The sequence below is a fragment of the Pseudopipra pipra genome, chromosome 21 (genome assembly GCF_036250125.1).
Source record: "Pseudopipra pipra isolate bDixPip1 chromosome 21, bDixPip1.hap1, whole genome shotgun sequence".
Classification (NCBI taxonomy): Eukaryota; Metazoa; Chordata; class Aves; order Passeriformes; family Pipridae; genus Pseudopipra; species Pseudopipra pipra.
In genome coordinates, this window is record NC_087569.1 from 8,198,172 (window position 1) to 8,213,182 (window position 15,011).

General features: G+C 54.8%; 2 protein-coding genes across 6 annotated transcripts in view; both read left to right on the top strand.

Moving 5' to 3' along the window:
• The first annotated feature begins 53 nt into the window (after positions 1-53).
• On the top strand, positions 54-12,194 carry NLE1 (notchless homolog 1). Of its 5 annotated transcripts, none has more exons than XM_064677948.1 (13): positions 54-94; positions 373-516; positions 602-697; positions 924-1,003; positions 1,264-1,340; positions 2,622-2,719; positions 4,108-4,300; positions 4,745-4,880; positions 5,251-5,297; positions 5,451-5,653; positions 6,549-6,708; positions 6,804-6,874; positions 6,988-7,347. In XM_064677948.1, the coding sequence occupies exons 2-13, from the start codon at positions 422-424 to the stop codon at positions 7,025-7,027; spliced, it is 1,296 nt and encodes a 431-aa protein (XP_064534018.1). In that variant the 5' UTR covers positions 54-94; positions 373-421; the 3' UTR covers positions 7,028-7,347. The 5 variants fall into 5 exon arrangements, 4 of the variants coding, with proteins under 4 accessions (XP_064534018.1, XP_064534016.1, XP_064534015.1 ...); XM_064677946.1 differs by lacking the exon at positions 6,988-7,347 and adding an exon at positions 7,354-12,194 and having other exon boundaries at positions 60-94; positions 602-819; XM_064677945.1 differs by having other exon boundaries at positions 60-94; positions 602-819.
• Positions 12,195-13,912: 1,718 nt separating this feature from the next.
• The window catches only part of ULK2 (unc-51 like autophagy activating kinase 2), a 38,209-nt gene continuing 37,110 nt past the window's right edge, over positions 13,913-15,011 (top strand). The window contains exon 1 of the mRNA XM_064677925.1: positions 13,913-14,616. Within this exon, the coding sequence (XP_064533995.1) occupies positions 14,524-14,616 (93 nt within the window). The 5' untranslated portion in view covers positions 13,913-14,523. The remainder of the gene's footprint in view (positions 14,617-15,011) is intronic.

The window sequence follows — 15,011 nt, forward strand, 5'->3', positions numbered from 1 at the left end:
CGCCGGCCGCCAGGGGGCAGCAACGCCGCGCTCGGCCGCTCCCGCCGTGGCCACGCCCCTTCCGGCCCACGTGGGGCGCGCGCACATGGCCGCGGTGAGCGGGAGCGGGGAGTGGGGTCGGATTGCTGGAATTCCACGTGGGATGCTGGGCGGGTGGGGATGCTGGGGCGCTCTGGGGTTCCCCCGTGGGGCTCCCGCTGACCCCATCCCGCGCGGGGTCCTGCTCAGTGCGGGGGGTTTCTCCCTCCCCCGCTGTCCACGCCGGGTCCCCCCGTAGCGGCTCCTTCTCCCCCACGGGGGTATCGCTGCCCGGGTGGGGGGCTGTCCCCGCTGCCCGGTGGGGTTCCCGGCCCTGAGCGCGCTGTCCCGCAGAACATGTCGCCGGACGAGGATGTGCAGCGGCTCCTGATCCAGTTTCGGGATGAGGCAGGAGAGTCCCTGGGCTCGCCCTTCGACGTCCCGGTCACCATCACCCCGGACAAGCTGCAGCTGGTCTGCAACGCCCTCCTGCAGAAGGTGAGACCCCTCCCGAACTGCCCCGGCACTCCCGAGCCCTACCCGGGGCTGCCCCTCGCTACCTCACCTACCCTTTCTCCCGCAGGATGAGCCGGTGCCTCTGGCCTTCTTCGTCCACGATGCCGAGATTGTGGCGTCGCTGGAGAAGACCCTGGCGGGGCAGAGCGTGGAGACGGAGAAGGTGCTGGACATCATCTACCAGCCGCAGGCGGTGTTCCGGGTGCGGGCGGTGACGCGCTGCACCAGCTCCCTCGAGGGGCACACCGAGGCCGTCATCTCCGTGGCCTTCAGCCCCACCGGAAAGTACGAGGGTCTGCCTGCAGGCAGGGGGCTCGGGGCTCGGCAGCAGCTGCTCTTGTCCTCTCCTGGGGACGCTGTGCTGAGCTGGGGTCTTCATCCTCTCCCAGGTACCTGGCGAGTGGCTCTGGAGACACCACCGTCCGCTTCTGGGATCTCAGCACGGAGACGCCGCAGTTCACAGCCAAAGGTGGGTGTGGGGTGTCCCTCAGGGACCCCCTGCCTGCTTGGGGGACAAGCAGAGCAGAGCCTGGTGCTGCCTGAGCTGTGTAGGCAGAACCATGGCTTGGGGAGGGAAGGGCTCTCTTTGACGAAGTGGAAGAAGAGGGGCTGGCCAGGAGGAGCACAGGGGGTTCCCCCTGTCTTGTACTTCCTTGGAGTGGCTTTCTGCTGGGACACTGAGGATAATCACAGCTCTCCACTCATGCCCACTCGTGCTCTCTCTGCCAGGTCACCGGCACTGGGTGCTCAGCATCGCCTGGTCACCGGATGGCAAGAAACTGGCCTCGGGCTGCAAGAACGGCCAGGTACGTGTTGGCTCCCTCTGTGTGGGGCTGGGGGTCTGTGGGAGCTTGGAGACCCTCTGCAGCCCCATTCTGAACTCAAACCAAACTTGGTGAGGCGCTGTGGGGGATTAGAGGCGAAGGCTTGTGTTTCCTGGGCTGTGAGGGATGTATCCAGTTGTTTCGAGCAGGATTGCTGTGCCCCAGAGGAGCTCTGTGTGTGGATGCATTGTGGTATTGCAAGTAGTGTCTCCAGACTCTGTGCCAGGCAGAGCTCTGGCTTTGTCACCTTGTGGACCTCTTGTTGCTGAGTCCTGCTGTCTTGTGGCAGATGCTTTTCCCTCCGTGCAGGAAAGAGTCCAGGCTCTAGATGTGGTCCTTGGCAGGCGGCTCCATCACAAGGGAGGTGTCTGGATTGAGAATGGTTATTGCCCAGCCAAGCCAGGGCTGCTGTTAGTGTGACCCAGACATGCAGCAGCAGCCTGTTTTGCAGCGTTCTCACACAGATACAGCCAAATTCCCTCTTGTAGGAATGCAAAGGGGGCTCTACCCTGTCTGTGGGGAAGAATGTGTGTGCTTAAGGTGCAGAAATGCCTCGGGAAGTGGGAGCATTCAGCTAAATGCGAGTCAGGAACTTGCTGAGCTGTAGAGGGGCAGTGGCTCACTCTGACCTTCGAACAATGTGGGAGCAGTGAGAGCAGCCATGGAACTGCCAAGGTTGTGATTCCATCCCTAAGACTGGGCCAAGGTGGTTCTGCTGTGGTTTGGTGCTGGTCTGGCTTTAATCAAACCCAGGGAGCTGCTTGTCCTCTATTTCCCTATTTTTCCCAGGTTCTCAAGTAGGAGATGACTAATACCTTGGCTCTTTAGATGAACATTTATGTAGAGAGAGAATCAACAAGAGAAAACCAGCATGTGTCCCACCCACAGAATCTGATAATAAGCAGCACTTAGCGCGCTGTGGCTTTCGTCGCGCTCTGCAAACACTCCCTGAGTCTCTGGCACAGGGTGGCTTTTTGGGGACCTGTATCCATTTTGAGTTGAGTCAGATAATTTAGTCAGATAATTTGTAGCAGCAGCGCTGTAGGCAGAGAGGAGGGCAGTCAGCTCTCATTCTTTTGGGTGTCAGCTGACGGCTGCAGGGATCTGGAAAGGCACCCAGCCCCCTTCCCTTGCTCCTCCTGCCTCTGCCAGTGTCAGCGGACACCAGGGACACCTTTGCTTCCTAAATGGAGCTCCAGCGTCCCTGGGATTCACATGATGTCTGTGGCCTGACGCGACCCTCTCGCTTCCTCTCTTGGACAGATATTTCTCTGGGACCCAGCCACGGGCAGCCAGATCGGCCGGGTGCTGTCTGGCCATTCCAAATGGATCACATGTCTGTGCTGGGAACCGCTCCACATGTAAGTGAAGGGCCAGCCCAGCCCTTCCCCTTGACTCCTATGGAAAAGAGCAGCCTGACCTGAAGGGCATTGCTCCTGTTTGCCTTTCTCCTGTTATGGGAAAAAGCATGTGCAGGAGAACGGCTCCCAAGGTGGGCTGGGAAAAATGTGTCCAGCTGGGAGAGCCAGGAGCCCCAGCCATGAAGTCACTGCCAGGCTGTGCCTCTTTCCCCCTGTGTAAAAGACATACTGCCTCTGGAAAGCACTACTTTTGTGGTGCTGGACAAATATTTGGTGTGCTCCTCCATGGCATGCTGAGCTGGGAACAGGGGAGCCTGGAGGTCCCCAGGTGCAGGCTCTGCAGAGCATTCCCTCCTGCTCTCCTGATCCTGCTGGCCTCTGTCATCCTGTTTGTTTATCATGAGGGATGATTAACTGTGCAATCCCCTTATCCCTTTGATCAGCTAAAGCTCCCTCTGGGAGAGGTGGGTGGAGGGGGCAGTTATAGCCAATAATCCAAGACATTATAGAAATAAATAAAAAAAGAAAGAAAAAGGGTCCCTTCAGTGCAGGGCCCTGCAAATTGAATTTGCCAGTAGGAAGCTCCAGCTATTTGCAAACAATTAACTGGATTAGCAAAAAATGATTGTAAAGGAGCAGGGGGAAATGGAGAGAAGAGACATGACCCTGGCAGGGCTGCACTTCTCTTTTCTCCAGCCAGTCCCAGTGCAACGGGAGGGGCTGTTCTTCCTCACTGCTCCTCATGGCACCAGGCTGAGTGATGAAGGTGTTGTGCAAAGGACAGAATGTTGTGGCTCCCCTGTCCTTGATGGGTTGTGCCAGCTGCTTCCAGATGTGTTAAATTTGTCCCCCTAAGCCACGTGGATGGACGTTGCTCCTTTCGGTCCTGCCAGCACAGGAGCACTCTGTCCACAGGCTGGAGATAAGCATGGCATAGGCAGGGGAGCATCCAGTGCATTCCCAATGCCACTGGTCTGCACTGCCTTGGTGAGGCTGGTCCCCTGCCCAGGGCTCTCCCCAGCCAGTGCCTGGGGAAGGTGCCAGTTTTGAGGTGCCCTCTTAAGCCAGCTGATTAAAGCTGTGCCCTGTGCAAACAAGGTCATTGCCAAGGGCTCAGTTGCAGGGTTTACCCTGGATTGATGCCTCCAGTGTGCAGCCCAGGAGTTGGTTTGGAGGAAGCATTTGTCTGCCTCTCCCCTGCTTTGTGGGACTTTGGTCTCTGTGAGTCAGTGCTCTGCCTCTGCCTGGCCTCTTGCAGATCTTAAGCCAAAAGACAGTTGTATTTTATTGACTTCTGGACCCTTGAATCCGCTGGGGGTGGTGGGGAAAGAGCTTGGTGGAGGAGCTGTGTGCGCTGCACAAATGGATTTGATCTTCTTTTTCCCCAGAAACCCAGAGTGTCGCTACCTGGCGAGTGCCTCCAAGGACGGCAGCGTCCGCATCTGGGACACACTGATGGGCAGGTGTGACAAAATCCTCACGAGCCACACGCAGTCGGTGACGTGTGTGAAGTGGGGGGGCGATGGCTTGATCTACTCCTCCTCCCAGGACAGGACCATCAAAGTCTGGAGGAGCCAGGATGTAAGTGAGGCAGCAGCCCCGGGGCTGCTGGCAGAGGGGGGTGGGCACAATGTGTGGTAGCTTTGTCTGCTCTTCCTGGCACAGCTTGTGCCCTGGAAAACAGAGCTGCAGAGCAGGTGCTGTATCTTCTTGACCTATCAAAACCTGTTGCTTGACACAATTTGGAAGGGGTGGCTGTTGTGCAATATTTTCATCTCTAAGAGCATTAACTGGGGCTAAAAGCTGGAAACATCCCAGAGGCAACCTGTGCTGGTGGGTGTCCTCAAGCTCCTGTGGGAAACTGATTCCTGAAGCTCAACTGTGTCGTTTCTTCCCTGACGCAGTCTTGCCTGCTGCTTGGGCGAGAGGGTTGGGAAAGTTTGGTGTTGGTCCTTGCAGTCTGGTGGGTGCTGGGCAGCCTGGCTGTGTGCTGCCTCCCTCCCTGAGGGGTGGTTGTGTCCCCAGGGGGTGCTGTGCCGCAGCCTGCAGGGCCACGCTCACTGGGTGAACACCATGGCCCTGAGCACCGACTACGTCCTCCGCACCGGGGCCTTCGAACCCGCCGAGGCCACCATCAACCCACAGGACGTCAGCGGCTCCCGTGAGTGCAGCACCCTCTTGCAGGCGGGGGGAGGCAGTGGGGAGGATAAAGAGGAGGCCTGATACCGTGTTGCCATGAGCCAAAGCAACCTTGGGAGCTGGGAGCAGGTCCTGTGCTCCTGTAGGTCATGCTGACAGCTGTGATCTTCCTCGCCCTTGCCAGGGCTGAGCAGTCTGGGGGATGGGAAGGTCGCTCTGTTTCCAAGGGCTTTTGCTCCCAAATTGCCCTTGGCAAAGAGGAGGTGGGTGAGAAGTCACAAATGCGTCTGCTTGGCCCACGGAGCCAGGATTGGAATTGGCATCTCAGGGTTATAAAGTTTCCTTTCTCCGGATTGCATATCTCTCTTCCCCTCTCCTTTTCCCTTTCTCAGTGGCAGAACTGAAGGACAAGGCTCAGCAAAGGTACAACCAAGTCCGGGTGAGTCCCCTTTGTCCCTGCTGTCGTTTCTAACACTGCCACTGGTGGAAGCAGTAAACATGCACAGTGGGCTCTGGGCCCCAACACTGGTGTGCTTCCGAGCTCTCCACACCTGGCCCATACAAGACTTGGGCTCTTTCCTCCCTTTCTCAGGGCCAGGAACCAGAAAGGCTCGTCTCGGGGTCAGATGATTTCACCCTGTTTCTCTGGAGACCAGCAGAAGACAAGAAGCCGCTGGAGAGAATGACAGGCCACCAGGCATTGATCAACCAAGTCCTCTTCTCGCCAGACACCCGGATAATAGCCAGTGCTTCCTTTGACAAGTCCATAAAGCTCTGGGATGGTAGGACAGGAAAGTGAGTTGTTTTGTTCTGTTGCAGAGGTGGTGCTAGTATAGGGTCTGCAGGGGTGGGCTCCAGTGTCATTGCCAGCAGCCCCCTGGTGTGTTCAGCATCTCAGCAGCCTGAACTCATGCAAAGTCATTCTGCTGCCTCTGTCTTTTTCTGCCCTTGGGAAGTCCCTTGTCTGGCTCTTCTTGTATCAGGGGGTCTTCTTGTGCTTGGCTGTGTGTGTGCAGCGCCACTGCCACCCAGCCACAGCACTGCCTGGCACCTGTGGCACACACAGTCTGCTGCAGGGTGAGTTCTCTGAGCTGCAGTGGGATGGGATGTTCCACTCGGCTGATCTCCTGAAGATGTGTGTGTTGGGCACTGTAGACTGACCCAGTTTAAACAGTTCCCGTGCCAGAGAACAGCTTGTTCTGGATGATGCAAATTCTTGTAGTTACAAGTGGTGCTGTTGGTGTTTGGATGCTCCTGGAATCCAGCTTTTAGCCTTCAGCTGGAGTATTGGTGAGCTCTCGGGGCAGCAGTCCTTCCCTGCAAAGCAACCTTTATGCTCGTGAGCTTGGCATTCCTGTCAGTAATTTTAAAGATCCCTCTAAATCCAGGCTGCTTGGCCAGAAAAAGGAAGAACACATCTGTGCAGTAAGGCTGTAGCGTTGCCTGCTGGGTAAGAGTTTCTTGGCAGATGAGGTGAGATGAAGAGTCATCCTCCAGAAGGTTCTGAGCCCACCTGTGAGGGTTTTAGATGGACTGAGCAACCTGTGGACTCTGTCTCGCAGTTGACTGGCTGGGGTGTGCTGAGCATCTTGTGACTGGGCTGGTTTGCTCACGGGTGGAGAAGAAACAGGAAGACCAGGGCAGGTTTGGAACAAGCCGTGCTGCTCTAACAGCTTGTGCTCTGCCCCAGGTACCTGACATCGCTGCGGGGGCACGTCTCGGCCGTGTACCAGATCGCCTGGTCGGCCGACAGCCGCTTGCTGGTGAGCGGCAGCAGCGACAGCACCCTCAAGGTCTGGGATGCCAAGACAAAGAAACTGGCCATCGATCTTCCTGGCCATGCAGATGAGGTGAGCTGTTTGGTTGAGGTGAGGTGTTGGTGTTTGAGGGAGGCAGGAGTGACTCCTCCTCCCAGCAGAACTAACTGTCTTTTCCGTGACATCAGGTGTATGCAACGGATTGGAGCCCGGACGGACAGAGGGTGGCAAGTGGAGGGAAGGATAAGTGTTTGAGGATGTAAGTAACCTGTTGTCTGTCCATAGAGGATGTTGCAACTACTCTGTGTGTCCCTCAGAGCCACAGGCTCCTTGCAGAGACCTGCATGGTTAGGGCATGATCTGTCCTTGCAGAGAGCACAGCGCCGGGTCACACTCTGGCTTGGAGACCTGACCTCCCTCAGGGCAGGAGCTGCTGCTGTCCCCTGGCAGCTGACTAGAAAGCAGAGTCCCTGCAGCTGAGCAGTCTGGGTGAAATTTGACTCAGATATTTTGGCTCCTGGAGAGGGGAAAGAACATTTGTACTCGTTGGTCAGACCTTCATTTCTCACCTTGCTCCCTCTCCCAGTTATGCAGACGGACAAATTCCTGTGAGCTGGCTGCCATTTGACCATGGCTGGTGAACCCAGTCCCTGGGCCCTGCTGTGCTGCTCCCATATGGTGCCTGTGGGCAGCACTGGTGCCCAACCACAGGGACAAAGCAGCTCTTTCCATTTGCAGATGGCGTCGATAGGAAGAGAGACACGAAGCTGCTGGTCCTGCCCTCGGCACAACGTGCCTGGAAGATCTCCAAGGGGAAGGATGACGGAGGCCAACCCGAGCACGACTCCCTGTTCCTGTTGGCTACTCTCCCTCTTGGACTCTTTCCTTATATTTATTTAAGGAAATTTTAATTCTAGTTCTTATTAAGAGCTGTGCTTTGCAGGATGATTTCCTCTGAACATTACAGGAGGGATATCTCATCTGCCTGCATCTCAACTGGCTTTTTATTGGAATTTCAGCCTCACAGAAGCCCTCTGCCTTGAAAGGGGCAAGTGAAGGGCAGGGATGGCTCTTGCCCTTTCTTGGCTGTGTGAAGAATCCTATGGAGAAGAGGGATTTAGTGGGAACTGAAAGGGTTGTCCCTGTGTGACCTTCAGAGAGAGAGAAGTGGGAAAATTCAGGACATCAATTACATTGCAGAATTGTGCTTGGCTGCGTGTCTGGGACAAAGATCTGCTGCAAATAAGGTCTTGGGGCTTCTCCTTATTGCAGTAAGGTTTTGCCTTTCCACTCAGCCCACTTCCCTGTGGGCTGTGCTGAGCATTATCTGTGGATTCTCTGCGTCCACAAAGGATAACTCCTTCACTCATCTGTTCAGGGTCCAACGTGCATGGACTTCAAATGACTGCTGGAGCTGGGCAGAGTTTTCAGGTCTCAACAGCTCTTGGAAATGGGGAAATGAGACACTTGTGCCTCTGAACAGGGGAGGAAGCATCCATTTCCCATCCACCGCTGGCTCAGGGGGGAAGGAAGGATAGGGTGGGGAAGGGGAAGAATGGAGCTGGCATTTGGGGTGGTGTTTGTCCCTTGCCCTGGACATGTGCTGACAGCAGGACTGGGACTGTCACAGTAAATGGCAAAACTTCCATTGCACAGAGTTGGCTCCTTCTGGAATTTCTTAAGTGCATTTACTTGCCCAGTGGGTGAGAGGGATTCACACTGTCAGTTGTGTATTTCTAAACCTGCTAATGAGCCTTTTTATAAGTCAGTTCAGGCTTCCAGCCATCATGAGACGAATAGACCTGGATTTATGTTTATTTCCAGGATGCTTATGAAACAGTGAAAATCAAGATGTGATTACTAAGGAGCGGACAATTATATTGTCAAATTTAGTTGCAGCAGGTTAATATGAAGGTCAAAACATTCTCCATAGCCCTCATCCTGCAGTTGCTACTCAGTGATTACAACAACTCAGAGTGGGAGTTTGAGTCTCAGATGCTTCCCAGCTGCAGAAGATGCATTTTAGGACTTTTTTCCTGCTGGCAGGATTGCTTTGGAGAATTAAGAGGGGATGGTGCAGTAATGGCCATTTGCTTGTTTGCAAGTGTTCAGGGGAGAAAAAGACTGGAACAAAGGGTTAAATCTTTCATATGGCTGAGAAGACAATTTGTGGTTCCTGTTGTTAGTTTCTCTTTTTGCCAGCAAAGTCAGCAGGCTCTGTCTTTGTGGGATCTTTTGGAAGACCTCAGTATCCCCTAGCTGCTCTTTCATTAATGTGCTTCTTCCAGCTGGTTCTTGCTGACAGTGAAGGCCGTGTTGCATCCAATCTGCACAAACAAAACCTTTCCTAACGCACTGAGGTAAATGTTGTGGGACAGGGTGATTTAAAACTGTAGCTGATAATTCTGCCTCCCCAGACTGCTGTGCCCTTGGGAAGGAGAGGAGCAGGTCTCTGGTAGTGGCCAGGAAGTGTGCCTGTTTTTGAAGTTTTTTGGGATGCTTGTGCTAAAGAAAACAGTCCACCCTTGGGAATTCAGCTCTGTGTTCCCAGGTCTGACTTGCTGAAAGCAGCAGCTCCTGGTGTGGTTCTTTGCAGGGGAACAAGCATCGTTCTCTGCTTCCTTCCCTGAAGTGCTGCACGGGGTCACTGTGCCCTGTCAGTGCTGGCTGTGTTTTGTGTTGGAAGCAGGGATGTATTGGAGCTGAGGGAGGCAGTCCTGCCTGTGGGAGCTGGCTTGGCTGTGCATGTGTGTAGGTGTACCTAAAATAAATCAGTGTACCTTGTCCCCTGATTTCCAAACCAAAGCAATTGCTGTGCCCTCTGGCCCTGCTCCTGCCATCCCTTCAGACTCTGCTTCTGTGACATTTGGCACCAAGCAGAGCCTGATTAAAACCCACCTTCCTAATGCTGGAGCAGAAAGGTTTTCCAAAGGGAAGTGAGACGTCTTGAACACAAAAGAGAGGGCCTTGCAACTAAGTTTACACCAAAATAAGCTCTCTTGCCCTTAATCTTTCTCTGATCTGATAGCAGGTAGATTTTTGAACCACGCTCAGTGACGGGTTTGCATGTAAACCAAATTGTATTTTCTTATCCAAGCCTCTGCTACTATTTTTATCATTCATACAGCACCAGCCTTCATACATGCGAAGTGCTGGCCCCGCTCCAGCTGTATTCCTGAGCAATTCCGTAACACTCCTCCCAGTTTCATTTGAATGCGGCACTTCCCGGGCCTGGCTCTGCAGTCTCCCGCCTGGAGAGCTGCTGCCCTTCCCTTCGGAGCTGGCTCCTTCTTGGCAGGAGGTGCAGCGGGCGCGTGACCTCCCTCGCTCCACCGGCGCTGGGGGTGGGAGCTTTAATTAGCAGATTTTGGGAATTGCAGATGTAAATTAGGGCTGATGGTTGTTATGAACGGGGAAGACGTTACTTTTTGTTAAAAGGACAAATCTAGAAGGTAAGGCTGGAGCTTTCTGATTGCTCTTCTGGGAACGGCAGCACTAACCTCTGCTGAAACAGCTGAGCTTTTCCAGTGCTGTGTGAAAGGAATCTCAGGATCTGCTCCTGTCCAAGTTCCTCCTGAGTTACTTGTTAAACATCCCACACAGGTTTTCCTACCACAAGGGCGTTATTTTTCACTGGTAATACAAGACTAATTTTAAGCATATCCAGAAACTGTCCCACAGAGCCCTCTGACACTTTCCTCTTTAAAAGCTGTGATGCCACCATTAATTTTGTTACAAGTCCCCAATGGGAGGACAGTGATGATAAGGACTGGGAAGTGTGCCAGTCCTCTGAGAAAGGTTTACCTGTCTAATAAATTCCTGAGTATGATGGAGGGAAGGAAGGGATATGATAAGAACACCTAGAGTGAAGCAGATCATTTGGGATAGCGTTGAGGTGAGCAGTATGGTGCCAAACTCCTGCCCTTTGGAGGCTGATTTAGATAAGTGAGGCCTTAGAATCCTTATGAAAACTGTTCTCAGGGCTGTGTGTCCTGCTTATCCATGCAGGAGGGCTGGCAAGTGGTGTGTGTGTTGTGCTTCCTGGGTTCTGGGTCCTTGGAGCCACACGTTGCTTTTCTGCTTGACTCAGATGATCTCTTGAACATTTTCCCGGATCTGTAATTTAATTTCCATGTGCATGTTTATAGCCTGGGGAGAGAGACAAGAAAAATCTTTCAATGAATAGGAAGAAAATGATCTCCATTCATTTGTCTGCACGAAAAGGAGCTTCTCTCAGCTTTTTTTGGGTCAACCCAGGCACTGTTCAGATGATGTTTCTACCTCAAGGCTGCATTTTGGTGGTATGGCAGAAAATGGCTTGCTGTGAAGACCATTAGTGCTTTTGAGGATGAAAGGTGTTATGGAAACTCAGGACAGTGATGTCTGTGTTTTGGGGAGCTGCTACCAGATGAAAATGTACTTCTCTGCGCTCGGACAAGCAACCTGGAAGGTGCTAATTTCTTCCTTGATGCTAATTTCTAGCTCTTGTGATCAAGAGCCCTGTCTCACACCTGAGGGACCAATTGGCTGAACTGATGTAGTGCAGCTAGGAAGGAGCCACAAAGCCATGTCTAGTGCTGCTCTTCTGTTTCCTCCACTCTGACTCTATAAATCAGTGGTCCTCACCAAGCTATGGGTTGCCAGTGGTCTCTGTCAGGGGGCTGTGGCTCTTGCAGAGTGTGCTATTAAAAATGAACAAACTCAGGGCACAGTATCTGTGCTTTTGAAGGTTGATTACCCGTGCTACTGGTGCCCGCTGCCTGGTGGTGCTTTTGGAGCGTGCTGGGTGTTTTATTGTCCTGCCACGTGGCTGTCAGAGCGGTGCATCCCCCCGGGGGCTGCAGGGCTGCTGCCAGCACTTAATGCCAAATATCCATGTGGATTCCTTGAGGGAGGGAGGGAGGAGCAGCAGGAGCCCCATGGGGTTATCCTGCATCACCGTCCCAGTGTCTCCAGTATTGAGGCTCCCTTGGGGAAGGGCAGGTGAATTCAGTCTGTTCTGCCTCTGACCCCTTTCGGCAGCAAAAGCAAGCGAAGGTGCTGTTTGTAAATAGGTTTATTGTAGTCTGGGTGCTGGAGATACTGACATCCCAAAACTCTCCTGGACACCAATCAAGGCCCTAGCTCGAAGGAGTGACCCGCATGCAAATCCCTCAGCCTCCTGAGCGCTGTTCCAGAGCTCAGCCTTCGGATCCCGCTCGGATCCCAGTGCAGCGTGTTTAGTTATTCCGGTCAAACCTCCCTGCCGCTCCTGGCTGTTTGTCCTTGCTGTGCTGAAACAAACCTGCTCGAGGGCTCCAGCTCCATTAGGAGGACAAAAGGACATCAGGCAGCGCTGCTGCCGAAGGGAGATGTGTCTGGGTTTGGAAGTGAGATGCAGAATGGGTGGCTTAGGAATTACTGTTGTGGCATTCTCTGTTCAAAAGGCATCTTCTGAATGAATTATTTTTTTTTAGCTTCCCGAAAATGTAGCTGGTGACATTGACTTTGGGGTGAGGATACATGCTGATGCTGAGAGGATTAATACTGAATGTGAGACTCTGTGGATGGCAATAAACAACCAGTTCTCGGGGAAATTATTTTCTGAATCAGAATATTTAACACATGGAGGCTTGTGGGCTTTTTCCTGGTTTAAAGGGGCACTGTGAAGCGTACTAGAAAGTGTCTGTTACTACCAACACCTTAATTTATTATTAACTTGGAATATTTTTACATCTCATTTATTCCTTACACGGGGCTGTTCTGAACTGTTGAAATTATTGGTCAGCTTTGCTTTCTCAGTGTTGCTTGTTGGGGTAATGCCACGGATGGATTTTGGATGGGAGCTCAAAACTTCAGCAAATAAAGGAGGGGGATTCAGTCTGGAGAGGTTTTAAAGCCCTTCTGTTCTCTTTGGCACAAAACAGATTTCTTAGTATTCCTCTGATGTTATGATTTAGACATATGATGTCTAAAGCTTAAAGTGTCCTTCATAAGGCTCTCTATCTTCCCTTAAAAATCTCTTGCTGAATACTTTTTTAGTCTAAGTGCATTTTCTTTGGAGAAGTCTTTAGCTGCAGAGGTTCTGACATGGCACATTGGCCCCAGTAGTGCCTGGTTTTGAGTGCTAGAAAGTGAGGGGAGATAAGTGAAGAATGGGGAGAGGCCCAACTGCGTAAATCCTCGCTCAGTCTCTATTTTGATCTGGTGACACTGAAAGCAGAGCCTGTGTCACGTGGGGAAGGCACAGCACAGCCATGTGGGGTCAGAGCTCTGCCCCCGTGACCCCAGTGCACCCCCTGCATCGACTGGGGCCCATGGGGGTAACTGGGAGGCCTGAAAGAGCCTGAACTGGGATGTGGAGGTGGCGTGATGGTGAACGTGGACAGAGAGGAGGGGCAGAGAGCAGTGAGAAATGAACTCTGAGGAAAGGAGCATAATTATGTAAACCTGGAGGTGAAGGTCAAAGGCTCCATGTGACTGTTGTGTGGTGGCTGCTTGGTTTTTTTTTTTAATGTTTGTACATGCTGTAAACAGCCCCAGGCTTATCCAGAGGTGCTGGGAGACAGGCTGTAAATTACAGGCGTTGTTCTCCTTATAAAGAGAGTGAGCAACTCGAAGTGTCTTGGGCTGACAGCACTTTGCATGTTTGTCCCTCCATTGCTTCTCCATTCATTGAAGTCCCTTGTTTTAGGTTTGATGTAGAGTCTTGCTCACTGATGGAGCAGGGACTGGGCTGAGAGTGTGCCGGGTAAGCAGTGCCACTGCCCTGGGAGCCAGGGATGATCCCATACCTGTCTTCACACTCAGTCCCAGCCCTTGTCCTGTCCTGCTCCGTGCTGGGGGCAGATGGCCCGTGGGGCACTGACTGTCCTCCCTCCTCTGCTGGTGGCCCCTCAGCTTTGTCCTCACTGTCGGGTGAGCCTGAAGCAGCCAAGGAGAGGACTGAAGTGAAAAACAAGTGTGAAAGTGATGGCCGGGGGTGAGGGGCTGGAGTTTGGCCGCCCTGCCCGGGCTTCAGGCTGAGGGCAGGGGTGAGCCCAGGGGCCTGGGTCGCTGTCCTGCCTGAGGGGACGAGCAGAAGGGACCCCAGGAGCCATGGTGGGGCGCGGGGAGAGCTCGGCGGGTCCCTGGGAGGGCTCGGCGGGGCCCGGGCTGTGGCGGTGACCCCGGCCCGGTCCGGCCCCGCTCCTGAGGCGGCGGTGGAGGGACCGCCGGGTTACCCGGGGTGAGGCACTCTTTGGCCGCCCGCGGAAGCACCTGAGCGCCGGGGCCTGCGCAATGCGGCCTATAAAAGCCGCGGGGCGGCGCGGAGGTCTGGGCACTGGCAGCCGGGGCTGGCCGAGTGCGGATCGTTGGGGGAGGCGCTGGTGGAGCGGCAGGAGCCCCGGGAGGCGCTGACGGCCTGAGAGACCCCCCCCGTCCGCACCCTCACTGCTTCCTCCCCTCCCGCGAGGGCTGCAGCGGCGACAGCGACAGCCATCCCTGGAGCTGCGGGCCGCGTCTCCTCCCCTCCTCGCTGGATGCTCTGGAGCTCGGTCCCTGAGCGGGGCCGCGGCGCCGGCAGCCCCCGCTGTGGCGGGGCCATGGGGCCGGGCAGCAGCAGGGCGCGGAGCCCCCTTCCCCGCTGAGAAGGCCCCCTGGTCCCGGCGCCGATGCCGCGCTGTCCCCTCACACCCGGCCCCTGAGACTGCCCCCTTTCCCCTCCCCATGCCCGACGGAGCCCCTCGCCTCGGTGACGCCCTGCAGCAGCCCCGCCGGCCCGGGGGTCTGCGGCGGTATGAGAGGAGCTGCCCCCGCCGCCGGGGGCAGCCAGGACCGGGGCAGGCTCCCACCCCGCCGCCGGCTGCCGTGAGGCGGCTGTAGCTGGAGGAAGAGCCCCTTTGTTTTCCCTCCGTCCTTCCCGGGGGCTTCATGCCCCGCTGAGGGATGATGGAGGTGGTGGGGGACTTTGAGTACAGCAAGAAGGACCTGATAGGACACGGAGCCTTTGCTGTGGTCTTCAAAGGTCGCCACCGCAAGGTAAACAGCGATGGGGCTTCGCCCGCAGCCGGAGCGGGGCTGGTTACACAACCCGGGGCCCGGAGCAGCCCCTCGGGTGGGTGACAGCGGCGGTGGGGGGGTGTGACCTCTGGGGAGTTCTGGGGAGGAAAAAGAGCCGGAGGAAGGTGCGGGGTGGGCGGTGGTGCCGAGGCTGCCCCGCGGCCCTGAGCCGGGATCCGGCCCCGGCCTCCATAAACCCTGTATTTTTTTTTTCCCCTGCCCTAAACCCCACCGCGGTCCCTCCCCGCTGTTGGCAGCTCCCTGACACAGCGGCGAGGGGAGAGTTTGCAGCTGTAGGGGAGGCTGAGCCCTTTGTTTGTCGGGAGGGTCATGTTTATCTCGCTGGATAACGAGGGATCTTAATGGAAAAATTG

Excerpts from the sequence above, each read along its gene's own strand:
- NLE1 (XM_064677945.1), top strand. Across the intron at positions 2,720-4,107 it reads TGCTGGGAACCGCTCCACAT|AAACCCAGAGTGTCGCTACC; the intron begins GTAAGTGAAGGG and ends CTTTTTCCCCAG. Across the intron at positions 6,875-6,987 it reads AAGGATAAGTGTTTGAGGAT|AGAGCACAGCGCCGGGTCAC; the intron begins GTAAGTAACCTG and ends CTGTCCTTGCAG.